This window comes from Ornithodoros turicata, chromosome 2 (assembly GCF_037126465.1).
Source record: "Ornithodoros turicata isolate Travis chromosome 2, ASM3712646v1, whole genome shotgun sequence".
Taxonomy (NCBI): domain Eukaryota; kingdom Metazoa; phylum Arthropoda; class Arachnida; order Ixodida; family Argasidae; genus Ornithodoros; species Ornithodoros turicata.
The window spans coordinates 89765777-89786083 of NC_088202.1; the positions used below are offsets into that span (position 1 = coordinate 89765777).

The 20307-nt window shown below is 43.5% G+C and overlaps 2 protein-coding genes and 1 long non-coding RNA gene across 3 annotated transcripts; 1 reads left to right on the forward strand and 2 right to left on the reverse strand.

Moving 5' to 3' along the window:
* The first annotated feature begins 25 nt into the window (after positions 1-25).
* LOC135385729 (uncharacterized) lies at positions 26-9529 on the forward strand. The gene is made up of 3 exons (XR_010420484.1): positions 26-1085; positions 7004-8798; positions 9182-9529. It is a non-coding gene; the product is annotated as an uncharacterized LOC135385729 (long non-coding RNA).
* Positions 3742-20199, reverse strand: LOC135385727 (superkiller complex protein 8-like). The gene is made up of 10 exons (XM_064615209.1): positions 20007-20199; positions 13424-13451; positions 13221-13326; positions 12534-12619; positions 9915-10001; positions 8640-8788; positions 8073-8166; positions 7066-7159; positions 4152-4244; positions 3742-3931 (listed from the first exon to the last, which is right to left on the reverse strand). The coding sequence occupies exons 1-10, from the start codon at positions 20007-20009 to the stop codon at positions 3763-3765; spliced, it is 909 nt and encodes a 302-aa protein (XP_064471279.1). The 5' UTR covers positions 20010-20199; the 3' UTR covers positions 3742-3762.
* LOC135385725 (uncharacterized) lies at positions 17032-19951 on the reverse strand. The gene has a single exon (XM_064615206.1). The coding sequence runs from the start codon at positions 19827-19829 to the stop codon at positions 17295-17297; it is 2535 nt and encodes an 844-aa protein (XP_064471276.1). The 5' UTR covers positions 19830-19951; the 3' UTR covers positions 17032-17294.
* Positions 20200-20307: the final 108 nt, after the last annotated feature.

Below are 20307 nucleotides of genomic sequence, written 5' to 3' on the forward strand. Positions count from 1 at the left end.
CGAGATATTTTTATATTTATTTTAGTCGTGAGGCATCATGGGATACAAGTCGTGATCAAAGTCGATCAGAATTGTCACATGACTGTATGATACGTCGCATTCTGAGTTCAAAATTATATTTGTAGTCAGTTACAAAACATTTTACTCAGAAATTCTGCGATCTGAATCCGGCTTGAAAGTGGCTGAAGGGGACGTACCGACGTACGACGACCCAATGCGGGAGTTTGTGAATGAAGTATGCAACGCTTCTGAGCCTTCTACGAATTTTGACTGCCGGTAGTACACGTAGATAGTCATGTTGCTTCTTTTTTCTTCTTCTTTTTCCGATTTCTTGATTACAGCAAAAAGCTGTCGTGCTTGTTAACCAGTGCGAAATCCTATTCCAACGGAACGTCCCTCTTGTGGACCATGTGATCCAAGCGTGCCTATGGTCAACGCATGTGCATGCATTCCACATTTCTGATGCCCGGTTTGTGTTTTTGCTTCCTACAATGAAAAAGTTTGTATAATTTTCAAAGATTCGTGCAAGGGTATAAAGCATATGTTGTGAAATATTGTTTGCTGCCATAATCACTGAGGTTCGCAGTCTAGCATCAGTTAGCAGGTGAGGGGCGTCCTTCCTTTTGGCTCGCTTGTGGTGATGCGAGTGAAAACAGATCGAAAAGGATGTAATAACTTTGATGATAGATTACAAACCAAGTTGGCCACAATATGCTACTGATCATGCATGAATAGTGTGTTACTTTGTCGGGACTTTTTTTTTTTATCACGATTGCGAACCCAAAGCTGGGATGGATAGACTTCGAGCTTACCAGGAAAATCCCCAGCTGAGCACACAAGTTCCCACTTGACATGCCGATGTGCACAGCAGCAGACAATGTCTCTCATACACAGGACTGGCGTCTACGGGGGAGCAACGTCCCCCCTCCCCCCGTGTCCGCTTAAAGGAGCGCAAAAAAAGACACCTTGCGGGGAGCAAGAATACAAGGGGATGCAAATTTCCCACTTGTACCCCCGGAGGCGAACAGTGAACGCCGGAACTGCTCGTACACTACCCCTGACCCCACTCCTAAAGAAAGAAAAAGGTACGGTCGTGAGGGTTCTGAAACTATGCAGCAATCTGTGGTATGGTCTCGTATTTCTAGCCATAGTCGGCAACTATAGAAAACCCTTTTATGCATACACAGTGTCGAACTGTAAAATTCAAAGTAATACGAAGTAGTCCGTAACTGTCGGTCATCTTCCCAGTACAGCCCAACATACTACCAAGTTGTCTTTGTGAACTAGCCAGTTCATATACATCATCGTCAGATTCATCAGTTGGTTTCGTTTGCGCGGGGCACGTCTCTTTTAAAGGGGCATTAAAGTACAATAATATCTCCTTGCGAAATGAAAGATACGGTTACCTTAACACCCACACAAGAGAGATGGAATTCGTTGGTTGTGTTGTTCATGATTCTTTACACCTGCACAAAGATTGATTTCTGTTGTTGAATGGAACACGATCAGTAAAATTCTGATTTTGAATCAAATAAGATTCAGTTCATTTACAGATGGTGTTCAATTTACAGACCCGCACTGTGTGACAATATCTCCTATTTCCCTTGTCTTCAACATGCAGAACGCCTCAATACACCTCTACTGAAACACGTTACACATGTCTTCAGTGTTCCTGTGGCTCGAACAAAAAGGAAATGTACTCGGGGAAAGGTAACATACGAGGGATGTTAAAGTCAAACCGGGACTTTCTGTCTCCTGAGTGAACAAATGGCTCGCGCTACTTTTTTTTCGTCATTTTCACACGCGACAGGCGTCCGCGTTCACCATATGGTGGTCCAAAGTTTGTGCAAAACAGAAGACACGTGCAGGACAAGATGGCCGACAACTAGGTGAGCACGCACATCGAACAGCGAATTGTCATGAAGTTTACAGTCAATGAAGGCGTAAAGTCATCTGAAATTCACAGAAGACTTCAGGCTCAGTATGGCCACGATACACTTAGCCGCGGCAAAGCAAAACAGTTCCGAGAAGGCCGTACATCAGTGCAGGACGATCTTGATTGGGACGGCTCAGAGCCCAGTGTCAGAGTTCCTGAGAACATCCAACTTGTGGAGCGCCTGATCCTCAAGGACCGACGGATAACATGTCTCGAACTGGCTCGAAAGAGTGACCTTTCTGTGGGAACGTTGAACCCTACCATTCCTGAACACCTCCAGTTTCGGAGAGTTAGTGCCCGTTGGGTCCCGTGGCAGCTCTCCGTGTTTGACCAGCAGAGAAGACTGGAAATCTCCCAAGAGCTAAGGTACCGTTTCGACACAGAAGGATAGCCGTTCCTTGTTCGGATCATCGTGTGCGATGAAACGTGGGCGCACCATTTCACTCCCGAGTCTAAACGCGCATCAAAACAGTGGAAGCATCCAGGTTTGCCAGCTCCCAAGAAGTTCCAAAGCACCCCGTCTGCGGCTAAGGTCATAGCCACGGTTTTCTGGGACAAGGCTGGCGTTGTTCATGTTGACTTTCTGCCCAATGGTACCACCATCAATAGTGCATATTACTGCCACTCTCTCAGGGATGTGCATAAGGCACTGAAGCAAAAGCGGCCGGGCCTCATCACCAAAGGAGTCCTCCTCCTACAGGACAATGCACGCCAACATACCGCGCATCTCACGACACGCACCTTACAGGAACTTGGCTGGGAGTTGCTGCCACATCCCTCTAACAGTCCAGACCTCGCCCCCAACGATTTCCATCTCTTCGGGCCACTGAAGGCGTTCCTTGGGGGTCGCCACTTCAGCTGCGACGACGAGGTCAAGAATGCGGTCCAATCATGGCTGCTACGCGCCTGTAAGGATTTCTACACTGCTGGCATCCAAGCCCCCGTGAAACGCTGGGACAAGTGCATTAGTGCAGCTGGAGATCACGTGGAAAAATAAAACTAATTTCTCGCGTGGTAATTCATTTTACTTTTGCAAAAAATGAAAAGTCCCAGTCTGACTTGAACACCCCTCGTAGAAGCCTTTTGCATGCCCCCCCCCCCCCCCCCCCCCCCGGTACACTGTGTTGACTTTGCCTCTGAAGTGGTATGCTAATCAAACAATACAGGTAGAAACTGTTCCTCCATTCTCCTACAAATGTAACAACAGTTACAAATGCACTAGTATACCACTGCAAATTTATCCACAGTAGGCTAGAAAAAGCAAACACATGTAGAAGGTTGGAACCCTCACTGTTCATTGTAGGTTTCATCAAGATAAATCTTAATGTAGTGGTTTCCTGGGTTTGGTGAATACTTGCCTACTTTTTTTGGGATTTTTGGTTGAATGGGCAACTATTGCACACACATTTCAAGTAATTATTGCATCTCGTAATGATGCGCAATTCCCCAGGCTACGACATCAGTGTCACTGGATGATACCTCACCATTTTCTGATGAAAACATAATCAATAGGAGCTTTACTGCAACCCCAGCCATTCTTTCCTTGGTGCTGTTGCTGGTGAAAAAAAGTTTGTTTTGGAGGATGCCTTGCAATCTGGATGCCACTACAAACATTTCGTACTGGCCTACCTTGAGCTTCGTATTCTTTGGAGTATGGCCTCCATTTAACCAACCTGGCTTTTACTAGGCAGTAGCTATTGCAAAATGTAGTAAATTCATACTCAAATTGGTATACATTTTCTTTTACATGTATTTACCACATCCAACTTTTCAGTAACAAAAAAAGAAAAAGCATGTCTCATGAAGACAGGGATACTGGATATTTATTACACTGGACAGTCGTAAATTACGATACTTTTGTCTTCAGACACTGACACTAGCCGGCTTCCATTAGGATTGTACTTCACACACCACACCTGGTCGGAGTGCTCACTGAATGTGTGCACACATTCCTTAGCTGCCAAGTTCCATACCTTCACAGTCTTGTCTGATGAACTGAAATGTACACAATAGGTAGAACAGCTTTGAAGTCATACTAAGAATAGATGGTAGAGATCAATAAACAAAAAAAAGGGAGTGTTAAAAAACCTTTTTAACCTGTCCGTTTTATCCCTTTATGGTCAGAAGCATTTATTATGCAAGGCTGTGATCTGCGGCCAGGATGGTTTCTGTCCTTCAAGCAGTACTGCATAAAGAAAGACACAGGGCAACCTACCTTGATGCAAAATGGGCATTGTCTGAGCAAAATGAAACGTGCAACACCCAAGAGCCATGACCCGAGAGAGTTGTAACAAGGTCCGCATGTTGGCTGTTGGAAAGAAACATACCATGATCATGTATAGTCACTTTCATGCTGCAATACATTAAGACAAATTTCATTTTGAAATTCAAAGCAGGCACTCATATTTAGCTGTGCTCAACCTGACAGTGTTGCTGGTCATCTCTTTTCCTATATTCCCAAGAGAACAGTATTGACTTGAACAATTAATGCACTTCTCTACCTGAAAACGTAGTGCCACAAGAGGGTGCATGCCGTTCCGAACTAAATCTCTCTATTGCAAGTCGAGTGCGCTAACCACTATGCTGCACTGGCAACAAATCTCCGATGACTTACCAAGGGCCTCAATCAGTAGTTTATCCAGAATTGCAAGCTTGGGGGGTGTTGCAAAAAAATGGGGGGTGCAGTTACATTGTAAGAGTGGTACACAGGGGAAAAAAAATGGGGGGGGGGCGAACATTTCGGGGGTCACTGGCCTCAATTAAAGGGCGGTCACATCTGTTTCAGTCGATTTCAAAACTATAGTGTCACTTTATTCCTCCTGACCACTGACCACGGTAGCGAAAATCCCACATTAAATAGCGGCTTAGTTTGACTGTTATTCGACGGAACACATGACAAGAGCAGACGGCGGATGTCGAGAGTATGTCAGAATTCCCACTCTGGAAAAATGAGAAAACGTCACTCCCTAAGAACCAACGAGGGCGCGATCTTGAGAAAAGGAATTCCGCAGGCGTCTCGTAGAGTTACGGGGCATCTAGACAGCACCTTTCCTCCTATGAGGGCCGCGCCCTCACTCTCCGCTTACGAAGTAACTTCACACCGCCGGAGCTTCTGCAGCAACGAAAGTAGCGCTAATCTTTAAAACTTGATTATTTAATATCTAAGCACTTTTCTGACATAAAAATTAGCAGGGTAGATGGTCGGGCGATGCCAAACATAGTACTACTAGTTCCATAGATGGTTTTCCGGATGCGACCATCCCTTTAACAAACAGGATACTTGCTCACTATCTTCACATCCTCTCCTGCATGTTTTTTCATACACACATATGTACAACACAGAAGAGAGTGAGTGCGTGTCTCATACGTTAATTGAGGGCCTTGGTAAGTCTTCGGAGACCCGTTGCCAGCCCAATTTGGATAGTGCACTCAACCAGCAATCAAAAGGTGCGTGGTTCAATTCCCACCACTCTGTCTGGGTTTCATTGATGACTGCCATGTTCGTGCAACTTCAGGCTTGTGTAGTATTTGTCTGTTGGTGTTCCAGCCTTAGAACAGTTACTTTCCATTTGGATAATTGTCCCAAGAATCAACAACAAATTCTCTCGTCATCACTTTTCTGGTCTTTCGCAGTCGATCACATCGATCACTGTTGTTCTCGTGCTAAAGAAATTCCTGCTTTCATGATCCTCCTCACAATAATACAGGAGCACATCGTGCTCCAATGCAGAACGGTTCACTCGCAAACCATCTTGTTGTGTTTGCCTCATTTATTCTGTTTCCGTGAGACAGTCACAGTCACTATCAACTCTGCATGCGGCCACTGCATGTTCCACCTGAAGGGTCCAGCAACATCCAGCGGTTGCGTGGTACACTGACGCTAGTCCTCCTGGTACAGGGTGTCTACCAAGCTGCAGCCTTCAAATTCCCTGACTTTTCCAGGTTTTCACCGATTATTTCAAGCAAATTCCCCGAGCAAAACAAATGGGAAATTGTTGCCTGCTGCTACGCTTCGATAGAGGGCAGGGGGGAGATCTCTCATAAAACAGATTAATGAGGCTGCCCCACTTTTCTGCCTCTAAGTTTGCCATGCGGCAAAGCTGTTGCAGCATGGCTGCTCAACCTCTGATTCGCACTCGTGATTCGCTGCGCATCGCCACAGCTCTTGTCTTCGATTTTCTCTGACATCAGCCGCTTTTTGGCAAATTCTCTGACAATTCCTGATTTTCCAGTTTGGTAGACACCCTGTCGTATCACCGCAAATTCTGTATACAGGCGTCAGCCGATTTTCCGGACTCCTGAGAACCACAGAATAGGTCCAAATTATCGAGAAGTTCGAATTTATAGTGAATGGCAAAGATCGACTTGGTCTGCAAATCTGTCTATGTACATTTGTTTCGCGGCACGAACACGGGACAACGCATTGCAGTGAATTTCTGCCAGTGTTGGACTCTCACTGTGTACGCATTCATGATCGTGTTGACGGCTGCGCTGCAAGGGGGAGCATCAACATCCTCGTAGCTACCGTCGTCACTCGAGCTATAAGCCTTCCGCCTGTCTTAAGCAGAGCAGTTCAGCACATACACATAAGCTCTGATGCGCTCTGTTCTGCCATGCTTCTGGCTTTCGAGAGACGGTAGGTCCCAAAAAATAAGCTAGCTTCGGTCGAAATGTGTAGGAAAAATAGAGCTGTTCTATTAAAGAACGGTCCGAAATCCTGGAAGTGGAAATACATTGGTTCTATGGGAGGTTTAATAAGCCACTAGTTTTGTCCCAAAAAATTTGGTAATGTCAAAATATTTGGAGTCCAAAATATCGGTCGGCAACAGTAGCACTCGGCTCACGTCTCTCGAGCCAGCAGGACTAATATCCTTGAAAAACTGTCCTTCGACTGCTGAGAAACCTAGAGTGACGTGTGCATGTTCAGTGGCATTCTACTTGTACCCATCTACTTTGTTGATATGATCCAGACCGGCGATTTCACTAAAGTTCATGTGTAACAAATAACGACTGGATTTCGCGTTCCTATCTATAGTATCTTTATAAAGGGGTTTGACTGTATTACAGATTTTCCAAATGGCAATAGGTGGTACATTACAGTTACACAGAAAACACAGAATGGAACGTACACATCATAGACTTTTATGTGACAGTCATCCGATGCTGTGACCAACATCTGGGAATCTGGTGAGAACGTCAATGACCTGATGGGCATTGCATGGCCTGTAAGGAGGAAACAGGTTTGTGAACCTTCAGAGATCTGCAAATGGTTCCACAAAACTCCACTGCCACCTTAAGTTCTCCTGCATTTTTCTTTTTCTCTTGGGCCTCATCTTATATTTACAAGAAGAGGGCTTTGGAATAAGCAGCACAGAAAAGAAAATTTTACAAAGCATTATGGTTTCTGAAATTCAACCACTGTGTAGTGTAGTGAGGTTCGCTACACTTAATATCTCATTAATTTGGGATCGCACATTCAAAAGCTTTTGAGTGGGAGGTTAGGTTACGACTGGAATTACATCCCGAAAGACATTTTTATGCATGAAAATTTCAAGAAGTTCAAAATTAAGTGTTCAAATGTGCGTTGAAAGTATTTGTGTGCGACTGGAGAGCATAATATAAGGGTGGCTGATCTACTACAATCTTTAAAGCATCAGTATGGTATTTCTAAAGCAAATACATAAAAAAAATATGCATGGGCAAAGTCCCACTATGCTTGTGCCACACACATTCAGCAAGATTCAACAGAATAAGTGCTTCAGTGTGTAGTTCCACACTGGTAAGTTGAAGCAGACCCCATCATTAGTGCTTTGAACTTCCAAACTCTTAGCACAATCCCAACATTGAAAACCATGCAGGAGATAACATCACTTCACCCTTCCCATAGCATACCCACCTCACTTCAACCTCACATGCACTCCAGATCTTCAATCTAATCTCATCCCCATATATGATCTGGAAACTTCCTACCTTAACTCACTTTTCTCTCATTTCATCTCAATTGTGCTTGGTGGAGGGAAGTCAATATCACCCTCATCTGGGATCTAACGAGGTAGCAGGTCTAGAGAAAGCTTCTTACAAACGCTCTCAAATCATGACAAAAATGTAGTACGAGGCTGATCAAGCTTGAACTTGCCTTCTAGTGTATGTACCAGCTTCCCTGTAGAGATGTCAAATACATTGATGATGCCATCGATGGCTCCACTGGCAATATATTTTCCATCAGGACTCTAAACAAAACTTTTTTAGTTTACACTCACACTTTTTTCTTTTTATGGATATCTATTTGAGTTGGCATTAAGCAAACACAAAAAAGTGTCACACATTAATGTTATAAGATAAGCTTGTATTGGCAAACGAAGACCACAGAAAAACAGATAGTGCTATGAGTACTTGGAAACCATTCAACAGTATGAAAAAGATTTTTTTAAATAAAGGAAAGAAAGACGTGCAAAACAAAAACTGACAATGTAGTAGTCTCCTTAGATGTGGTTCGTTACACTTATTGCACTGCAGGCCAGAGTATTGAAGAGAAAATAATTATTTTCCTATGTGCTGCCAAACTTTCTAAGTACAGTATGTACGACCTATTTGAAACACTATGTGGGTTTCTAGTGGTCTAATACAGGGTGAAAAAGAGTCATCGACAATGTCGTTCTTTGCTTGAACACGACCTATAAAGAAATTACAAATATACACTTACAAATGCAATACTCAGTGTGAATTTTCCTGTTGTGTCAAGGGATGACTCCAGTTTGCAGCTTTCTACGCCATAAAGGTTTATCTTTCCAGAATGAGATCCCGAAGCCAGGAACCGAGAATCTGGTGAGAAGGTGACTGACCAGGCATCCACTTTGAACAAGTAAAAATGCAAATGTTACTTTGTAGCCTTCAAAGCAAAATAAGTTTTTCTTTTGGCAAGGCTAGACTTCGGTGGGATGATCCTATGTCAAACCTCAGAATGGCACTTAACCACACAAAGAAACTTCTGGAAAACGAAAAAAAAAAAAAAAGCTATCCTGACATTCCCAACTCGTGATGCGACATGTGTGAGTGTTATGTTCAAGGAATGCTATTTTCAGATAGGCCTTGTCCGCTATACCTTAAAGTGTCACTACGAGCTAAATCTCGTGTCTTCGGAATCATGCCTAATTTATGTTGTCGCAATCTACATGTCTCACATTAAATTCTCCCAAAGTATGTTTTCTCCGTAAGATGCCAAAGTATCATAAAATTAATTTCTAGTTTTGAGAAGAATGGCATCATAGTATGTGCAGTCTCTCATCCGTCTGGCAACATTGCTCCTCCAAGCTCGATTTCAGTCTCCTCACGACAGCTGCTGGCAACTTCCAACGTGATGTGGAGAGTGGAGAGCTCGAGGGTGCATCCACTGGTGCTAGGAGATAGACACCAGAACTCATGGTGATGCCACCTACTCTTCGAGAACCCGGAACTATCAAGTTCTGCGAGTTATTTCGAAACTTCGTAGAAGCCCGTAATGTTCGTTGATGGTATCAATATTTTGTGTACTGAGCCTTTGAGTTAGGTTAATTTAGAATACAGAATAAAGGAAATAACATTTTTTAGTCTGTAGCTGCACTATAAAGCCCATCATTCTATTGAGACCATCCCATTTGAACATCAATAAGAAACATGATTTAAAAGGAAATAAACACCTGAAATAAATGTGCAAATTTGGCACAATTTCCTTTTATAATCTGTGACCTAAGCCACCACAGGAAAAAAAAAAATTATGGAGGCTGCCCTCACTGCAAGTAGCTTAGCAGGTAACTTAAAGACCCAAGACTAAAATAATACTCAAGAATTAATCATTCTACGCAGTTCCTGTAACTGCATATGCGTTACCCAGATATCGATAATGATAACACCTTGCACATGTAGAAGCACTGTGCAGAATGGGAATTAAATGCAGCATGTTAGTATCGCGAAGTTCAGGATCTGATGTGAAAATGCATACCAGGACCAGCATCTATGCTTTTCTTTTCCTCTCCTGTTGCTAAATCCCACAGCTTTATGTTGGAGTCCAAAGAACTAGAAGCAGCCACTGTAATTAATATAACAATATTAGGAATGTTGCTGCATCACAACATTACATACATTAGGCCACAACTGACCACCCAATACCAGGCACATTACTCAATGCTGCGGTTAAAGGGCCAGTAAAATTGCTCACTACGAATCGAATATGTAGCAAGAAATATTCCATTTGAATAGTAGACAAAAACGCAGCACTACTGCAAATAATTTTTGAGAAGGCAGCAGCAGGCACCGAACTACATTGCAATGGCACAAGATCGATTTTATATTTGTCTGGAATGGCAGCATGAGTACTGCAAAAAAGAAAAAACTCAAATACAGCACGTAGTGGCTCTTTCCCTACAGCCTAAAATGAAAAGTAATGAAGACATGTTACAACATGACATGGATAAAATTTCGGACTGGTGTTCATCATGGCAAATGCATCTAAATAACACCAAATGTAAAATCGTTCACTTTTCAAGGAAGCGTAGTAGCCTGCATTATAATTATAAGGTTAAATCAGAAGCTCTCACGATCTGTGATTCATACAAATATCTTGGTGTCTTACTAACCGCAGACCTGGAGTGGAGCTCTCATATTAACTCTATATCCGCTGAAGCTAACCGAACCCTAGGGTATCTTAAACGTAATCTCCGCCCTTGCCCACCACAGGTACGGCTCCGAGCCTACGAAACATTTGTAAGGCCAAAACTTGAGTATGCATCTGCCATATGGAACCCCCACCAGCATTATTTAATCGCCTCCCTCGAGGCGATTCAAAACAGGGCTGTACGTTTTATTACCTCATCTTACTCCCGCTTCACAAGTGTATCTGCCCTTAAGTTTCACCATAATATAGCTCTCCTCTCCACCAGGCGCCGAATTGCGTCACTATGCCTCTTACACAAGATTTACCACAACACCACACTTCACACTAACCTGCTTCTCCCACCTGATTACATTTCCAACAGGGTTGATCATGGTAAAAAGATTAAGCTTGTTCACTGTCATTCTAATCACTGCCAGCAATCATTCATTCCATCTGCAGTCAGAGAGTGGAATGCACTACCTGAGCTTATCATCAACATTACTGACCCCCAGTCATTTCGCCGTCACTTATGTTCACACTTCCGTGTAACATGATATTTTTCTATGCTTGACGTCCAGTGCTTTATGTACTTTTTCTTCCTTGATGTTATTTTTTCTTTTGTAAGTTCGTGTGCTTGCTATCCTATTTTGTTTCTTCGCCCATCCCTCATGTAATGCCCTCGGGCCTTTGAGGTAATGGAAATAAATAAATAAATAAATAAATGAAGACTCTGGGTATGGGCTCAGCATGTCGCTAATATACTATAGTGTTGTTATACCTAGCAAATTTTTGCTCAGAGTGACCAAGGCCCACTTTCACGATTGTTGAGGAAATTTCTCACTTCCATCCTCAATAGCTTTGCCAGTGTTGAGGATAGAATTGTGTGCCAGAAGCACTGCCAAATCCACTGAGGATGCCAGGAATCTCCTCGCTGTTTGTGCAAGTGGGCTCTGGTCTCCAGGCACTGTACTACAGTGATGTTGGTTACCAGTCTGTTGCAGGTCTGCAAGCCAAAGGGTAGTTGCATAAACCTCATGGAGCAAAGATTTTAGATGTGGCTCGAACCTCAGTAAAAAGCTGGAATCCAGAATTTTTTTATGCACAAACCTATGCAGTGTAATACTGCAGCATTCTGACAATCGCTAGGTTTTCAGAATAGTGTTTTATAACTTAAAGGAGCAAGGAAATTACATCTACAGTGACGCCTCAAGGTGTTCTGGCACAAGGAAAACTCAGCTTTGGCACACGAGCACACAGCTTCCTAACAGCACCATGGCCGAGCAGGTTAAGATGTCCCGCTCGTTGGTGGTAGCCAAGGTCGTGCTGAAGACTGGGAGGTGATGGGTTCGAATCCTACTCTGCTGTCTGAGGTTTTCCGTGGGTTTTCCGAAGACTTTCCAGACGAATGTCGGCACAGTTCCCCCTGAAGTCGGCCCAGGACGCAGACTAACCCTCCTGTCCCCCCCACTCCTTCCTGCTGTCCTCTCTCCATCTATCCACATCTGTACGCCACTCATAGTCACTGTTCCTTTGCGGTGCTAACACTGAATAAAAAAATTAAAACACACAGCTTCCTAATTTACCATTGAAGGGCCTCACGCGGGAATGATGCCTCTCTGGCGCTATGGAATGAACGCTTTATATTTTGCTTATAGAGCAAGGTTGATTTATAATATGAAATAGAATAAATTTAGCATTTTTGTAGTCTGAAGTGGCACTTTAAGTGGGCTCTTGCTTCAAGTTAACACGAGTAGATTCAGGAAACCACCTTCTGCAGCTGCACAGAGAAGCTTGTGAGGTACCTATAGCACTGCTGCAACCTGCCTAAGTGAACTGTACAAATTCATGCAGAGGTATAGGCATAAGTAAGCCTGGCAGTACAAACAGGTTCCACTGCCACGCTCCTTGTCCCCTATTGTACTTTACAGGGCCGAGTCTCACGGACCCCTTGTAAATGAATGCTCTTACCACTTCCATCATGTGCGATGTCAACTGAGACAACTCCAAGAGCATGGCCTTCAAGAACGTGCTGCAGGTCTAGTTTCTCTTCGTCCCTGTAAGTGTATTTAACTGTATACATAATGCTTATATAATGGCTTTGTGTAATGTAAGACACTGTGCTAAATGCATTACGACGGACATTATCTGAATGCTTTCCATTTTTAGACAGAGATCCCATATTAAATACAAATTTTAAGCTGTACTTTTCCTTAAGCAGTCTACAAAACCACTTTGTGTGTTTTTCCCCACTTACTGCAAAATCTTTTAATTTTGAAACACCACTTTTACGCGAATGAAGCACAGGGCCCATATTTGTGACCACTAAATTTTGTTAATTGTAATACTAAAGTTTGTGGCTTAATTGGCTTACATGCAATATGTCTTTGCCTGTAGCACATTTGATAAAAGCGACACTGCACAAAATTCACAACATTAAGGGCTCGCAAGCAGTGAGGGTTTCACAGTACTTAACATTTAATTGACAGCATATTCTGTGACGAACCTGCTGTTGTGTGTGCTTATCATATCAGAATCATATATTACATGCATGACAGTTAGAAGCCTGTTGGTATATTATTACAAAGTGAACAGCAAAAGTGAAGTAGTACTTAATTGCGTGGTTATTCACAGAGATGTGCATAACATTCCACTGACCATTTCCAACACTTAACAGTGTCATCAACTGAACCCGTGAGGATGTAGTTTGTGCCATCTTTTTCCATCTTTGTCCAAGCACAGCTCCATATCGAATCTTCATGCGCTGAATGAGCATTTGCAGGTGTAAGAATGGTAAGATTATGGCTCCCAGATTTTAGCAGGCGCAAGAATTTCGTAAATGTGTAAGCAGCATAACATACCTTGCTCTTGCTTGAATAGTACAGAGTACTGAAACAGAATACAGCATTTAGGGAAAGCAGCACCTCACACACAGCTAATATATAGTGGTGACCATAAGTATCACATAACGGGTGCACACAATTTTTCTGTAATTTAGACAGCAAAGGAAAGCTAGCTTTTATTGAGCCATGTCACACGTGTTATAAAGTCATGTCCCGTTTATCCGGACTCCGTGGTGAACTAGACGCGAACTATACACCTACAGTGCCCTGAAAATAAGTACAGTCAACTCCCATTTATCCGGACTTGACCGTTACCAGCGACAATGTCCGGATAGCGGGGCATCCGTGTAAGTGAAACACGATATTTTGAGCTGTCTACGAGGCTCGTATTTATTTTGTAATGTATATGAAACTGTCCATACTCATTTGTGCAAGATTACTAAAGCACCAAGCTCTCCTAAGCTCTTAGTTAGGGCACTAACTTCAGGAACATTACTTTTTTGTTCAAAAAACACCAGAGCAACTCTGAGTGCATTTCGGGCCTCTTGGAGTGTCACAACACATGCTTCTTCAGTGTCGTAATCTGAGTCGTGGCTGTCGTCATTCCAACCAACAATATCAATGACTTCTTCATCAGAAATGATGGTACACGTTTCATCATAGCCGTCCACATCGAGGAACTCAAAATATGCTGGTGGACTTTTTGACTAACTTTCTGATTTTTGGACTGAAGGCCCTTCCTTCCTCTGCAGCCTCAAATGACTGGACTGGTTATCACCTTGCATGGGTATAATGGGAACACACCGCTGCCACACGCGACGTAACACACAGAAAACGAGACAGACAATGTCGCTCTTTGTTACAATGGGAAAGAGGGACATCGTTGAAGCATAGTATGGAGTATGGACTCTACCCCCAACGTTGTCGCCCCCGCTGCCGAAAATGTAGGTCGCACATTGGCTCTGACCCTAGACCGTATAAGTGAGGCAGGTTGTTGGATACTTTCCTATAGTGGTTCCTGGAAATTCTTGTTCGGATCCAGAAGCTGAAGCTAGGATAAGTGAAGCCCGGATAAATGGGGGTCGACTGTAATTCAATTCCTTGACAGGATTATGCATCCCAGTAAACCACGAACATCCTGGAGACGTCCAAAATATGTCATCCTATGTACGTCCCAAGGATATTCGTGATTGGATCCAAACTATGTCGCAGATGTCACAACTGTAGCTATGTTCCATGGACGTCACATGGACGTCCAGTCTGTCTTCTCAAAATATTTTAGTTGTTGGGGATATCCAATTCTGTACATCCCCTGTACGTCCCAAAGAGAATATCTTGGGTACATCGAGATTTGGATATTCTGAGGTGATCGCATCATGAACCAAAAAGTGCAAACAGGGGCTGAATGTCGTTTCTCAGAAACAAAGAGCGGTCCTGTGCAAGATTGCAAGATTTTGCTCCTTCCAAAACTGACTGTCTATGTTACATTGAGCACTTATTGCGAAAGAGGCAGAGATGCGGAATTCTGTGGCACTCTCAAATTTGACTTTCGATGAACCTATTGAGTGTCTCAGACCAAGAGGTGTAAGAAACACAGGCGTTACCTTGTTGCAGAGTTAATACACCACACAACTCCTGACATGAGTGTTGTTTTTGTGCATAATCGAATTATACTTAGACAGCTCACCCTCCGTTTTGTTTCGGAGGCGAGCAGTACCCCCGAATTCGCGGAAGTTCGCGCGACAAGCAATATGTAGTATTTGTTTTCTCTTGGAAAGGGAATGCTAGTACCTTTCGAAGCTTTTTGGACTGTGAGCTTTTCCATTTCTCTGTTTGCTTTATTTAAACCCCCGCGCTCTGTGTCCGTTATAGGAAATACCAGAAACGGGCACAGAGGGGAAACAGGGAACGAAATAGTTATGTGGTGGCCACTCTCTATAGTTACGGGTCCGTTAATGGTGCCGACCCCCCACCCCCCCACCGACCCACCACCACCACCACACCTCTCGCAAAATGTTTCAAAATATGTGTTCGTGCGCACGGATCGCAATTAGTGGCGCCAATATCCTCTCAATGTCCGAATGTCCATTAGTTGAGTTAGTGGGACGTCCCGTGGATGTGGAAAAAGCGGGACAAATGGCCATCAATTGGACGTATAAAACACGTCTATGGGCTCTGTGCAAACCTCCCCGGCATATCCGAATGTCGCACTTAGGATGTTACATGGACGTCGCTGGAATGTAGATGGTTTACTGGGATAGCAATATACGCAAATTTGAGAACATCCTGTGAATATCCGAATATCCCGAAATTGACGTCCGTGGAATGTGTAAAAAGTGGGACAAATCATGTCGCCAGGACGTACATGCGACGTCTACGGGATCTCTGAAATGATCCATGGGATATCCAGACATCCGACTTGGGATATCTGGTGGACATCTCCTGGACGTCTATGGTTTACTGGGATGTTATTCAACATTTTGACTGTTCCAGTGAATCACACCCTTGGTGCTGAGTAAACCAGCCAGCAAGGGCAAAAGTGCGAGCAAAGGGTTGGGCACAAAAAAATGCTAGGTGCACTTGTGACAAGAACTATTTAGCCATCACAGTGTGCTAAAACACATCCGTACTTTCATAGAAGGGTAGAAACAATCCAGCGATCCGGTAAGGAAATGTTAAGGGAAGAGCGTTAGGACGAGAGCCAGCGATACTTTGAACTGAGACTGTCTTCTGTGCTCTTCTGTGCAAAAGAACAGTCGCTGTTCAAAATATCGGCAGTTCTTGTTCTGAAGCTCTCCCTGTCCATACTTTCAGTTTCTTTAAACTAGGTGAACTGAACTTCTTGTATGCAATAAGGGGGTAAGTTGACCCTTTTCAATGTTTCTGCTCTAATGACATCTATATACCACAATGTACCCACCAACGAAAAAGTAGGACCGTACTGCAATTTATTGACCCGCTACAGTAAGGTAAGAAAAGGGAAATGCTAGTGAAATGAAAGTGGCTAGTTATATCAGGCCTGTTTTCTACACACTCATACAAATCTTGTTACGATGCCGGCATGAACTTTGACTTCCATTCGAGAGACATGCTCTTCCTACTTCATGTGATGATTATGTCAGCAGTGCTACTGAGCATTGTAATCGAAAAAACGTGCGCACTATGCTAACAAGTCATATTATGCTAGTCAGCTAGGACATTATTTTCAAGAGGGTGCTCGTTTAGCAGCACAACAAGCCTGATCGCAGCTGCTCCATTACACACGGATGACTTCACCCCACCTGACATCACCATTATTCAGCCATCAAGATCTGACTCGTGAAAAATGTTTTGTTCTGCACCAAAACCCTGTGCATGCGGTGTTATATTGGAAAAGGGGATAAGTTATGTTCCCGCTAAGTCACGCACCCTAAAACGATGCTAACAGGACATGCATCAAGAGTAGACACATACATGTAGAGTACACATTTTGCATTTGCATTATTAGAGGAATACCGGCTGAAATTACCTTACCAAATATTCACTCTGAGTCTTCTCGATTTGGGCTCTTCGACTTATCCCCTTATTGCATACAGAGGTTCAATTATGCTCCCACCTTCCTGTAGCATTTAGCCACAACACGAAGGTGCAATAAATAAACTTTATTTTCTTCACGTTTCTGCTAAACACATTAACATATATATATATATATATATGAACCTCAACATGCATTTTGCTATTCTCTTACAGAACGGTCACAACATCCATGGATACACAGCAGTGGTTGGAAAACAAAACAAAAACTATTAAATATCCCATTTATGAAAATAAATGTAATATTTTTGGGAAACAACATTTTTGGGACCAAGTGAGTTTCACGTCACTCTTAGTCTAGTACAGTACACGACATTCAAACTTCTTCATCAGAATTGAGATCACATTGCTCCTGATACATGAGAAGGTCAACATATTTGTCTAACAGCTGGTACACCAAACACCTGTTGAGTCTCTTCACTTGAAGGGACTCCACCACAAGATCAGCAGACTTTGTAACATTCTTGGCCCCTAGAAGCAAATGAAGTCCAAACGGAACAGTCTTTTCAATTGCCTGTTTCGCCTGCTCTTTATTGAATGTGATCTGACTGGCACCTTTTCCCCAGAGCTTCTCGTGCAAACGATGCACATATGTAACGCCTCTAGAATATCCAAGAGCAGTGTGCATTCGTTCTGTCAACCACTTCTCAAAAGCCTTCCCGATGAGGAACTCAAACAACAACACAAGGCGTGCAGAGTTGAATACTTCGAGCCCAGATACAGCATCCAACGCGAGGTTGATTGTTGCACTGGACAGTGGGATATCAGAGCTGAGTGAACCAATTAGGTCACTCAGTGCTTCTGATGAACAAACGTGTTCGGCCATGTCTGGTGCTCTTGCAGCAAATGTGGAAATAAAGTTCGGTGGTGGGTTTCCTGACCCTGTATGACTCTGCAAAGATGGTGAACTTGGAGATGCATCTCTTGTGCTCGGGAGGCAGCTAGGTGTCTGTGGCGGAGAAAACTCGGGAGATGAAGCTTGATCAAAGTTATCCAAAAAGTTGAAGACAGTCTGTTGAAGAGGAAGGATCTGCTTATCAGAGAAAATGAAGTCTACTTCACTCGGAAGAGATTCTGCGAGGAGGAGCAAGCTGTTTTCTGATGGTGAGAGGAGGTTAATGCCATGATCGTCCAAAGGAAGCCTCCTAAACAGGTCAAGCGCATCCTTTACTCCTTGGGCAAGTTTGTCAATTCGTGCTGATGATATGGTGGTCTTTGGCAGAGAGGAGTCATCGGAATCCACACCAAAATCCAAGAACTTGCGGAACTCATCACTATTAGCTATAGTGTTGCGAGAGCACAGATCCCTCAGGTACCTCTCAAGGAACACACGCCTCTCCATAACATTCTTTTTATCAGAAAGGCGACTGCCAAGCCACCTGCTTGGACCACGAATGCCCTTTAGGTGCTTGTCAAGTGCTGGGTTTTTCTCCAGGTTGCTCTGAAGGTCCAAAAACTCTCGAAACCGCCTCCAGGTCTCATGAACTTTACAGATAACACGGTGTCCTTCTTCTGTTTTTGAGGTTTCGTATTCTATACAGTATACGGTATGCACACCTTTCCCTGGTACTGTCCGAGACTCTGTACGTGTGATATGAATGTCTGAGAAGGTTAGTGATCCAAGGAATAATTCTGCTTCAACAGCCTGTTCGATATCATTATAAGGCAGTAACTGTGCTGCATTTTCTTGAGCACTAAAGTATACTTTTGGCAACGTGGAATGCTGTTCTACAGCAGATGTACTAGAGTCACTGGGGATTGTCAGGTTGCAGGCTTCTGGCTGAGTCACTTGTAAATTCTTTGAGGTTACGTTAAGAGTTGGTGAAGACTCGCTCTCTGGTGTAGGTGCTGTGAAATCAGTAGCACCACAAGCTTGCTGCTCAGGTGGCCCATAGACTGTTAAACTTCCTGCTTCCAGCTCATGTGGTGCGCTTCTACTAAATGACAATATATCAGGATCATTTTCACAACAACACAGATAAACAACTGCACCATTGAGCCAGTTTGGGTCTGATAGTAGGTCTACAACTGTTGCTATAATGTTGTTTGTAAGTATGTCAATAACAAGTGCGTTTGTTGCTGGGCTTGTGAGTATATTAGGTGGCTGTACTAAGCCAAGCAGGACAGATGTAACAGACTGCATGTAGCACTGTTCATGAATCTCATCTTTCAGTGCCCAGTGATCACCCGCAAAGTGCTGCATAATATCTTGTTGCAAACAATTCACGCTTGATCCCACCGCTCCAGACTGTCTTGCATGTTCCACCTTCATTAAGGCATTCACGTAGTTTCGGTAATGTCCATGGAAAAGGGTAATTGTCTGTTCTGTGAGCTTACATGGGTCTAGAGATGAAAGTCTTTCGCATATTGCTAATAACACGTCCTCTATAATGAACTCGAGCTCCCACGGAAAGTCCTCATTTGAACTGACCAATCCGTACCAAGACTGGATGTACCGTACCCTGATATTTTCTACGAATGTTTTAACTTCAGCGATGTGAGCCGATCCTGGGTTACAACGGCGATCGCATCTTTCGTCCTGATAGCTACCGGACGTAGCCTGCTCATCAACTGGAAGCGTGCTGACAAGTTCTCTTCGTCTATGCAGAGCACGGTGAAGTAGACTTCCAACGTTGCTTGTCCAGTTGCAGATGAACGTGCTCCCTTGCGAGCCACATTTCACATTTTGACAAAGTCTGGTCAATATTAAATTTAACTTATGTTGCAGGAGCCTTCGTATCCCATAAAACGCAAAGGCACTACACAGGACACTGCCAAATAATGGGCTCCACTTATGGATCAACATGAGCCCAACAAGCAACACCACAAAGCTCAAAAATGTTGAAAGCATCACAACTCATGTGCGCAGTATTTGCGCTCATAGTTCATCCGCCAAATATCGTTATATGATTCCACACAACTCCTTCCTTGAGCGATTGAACTACAACAGCCGCCATTTTGTTTACTGTTGAGTATGGCTCCTATTGGCTGCTCAAAGAGCACACAAATCAAATCGCCGTCTACTCACCATTTCACTGATAATACACCGTTCAACACTGGTCAACTGCAACAGATGTTGCTCCAAGCTCTCTCTGTGTCTGACACGAAAGGTGAACGACTTTTAAACTTACAAGCTTCCAGCTAAAATCGCACAAATTTAATGGAATAAACCGCACTGTGCACGCACATGCCTGTAGCCTGCTGTAGCCAAAACAAGGACAACCCAGTAGTTCATATACAACTATTTCCGCTCTAGTGTAGTATTGCCAGTACATTACGGGAATCACGGGGAAGGAAGAGAGCCACTGAAACTTTCTACAAATCTTTTT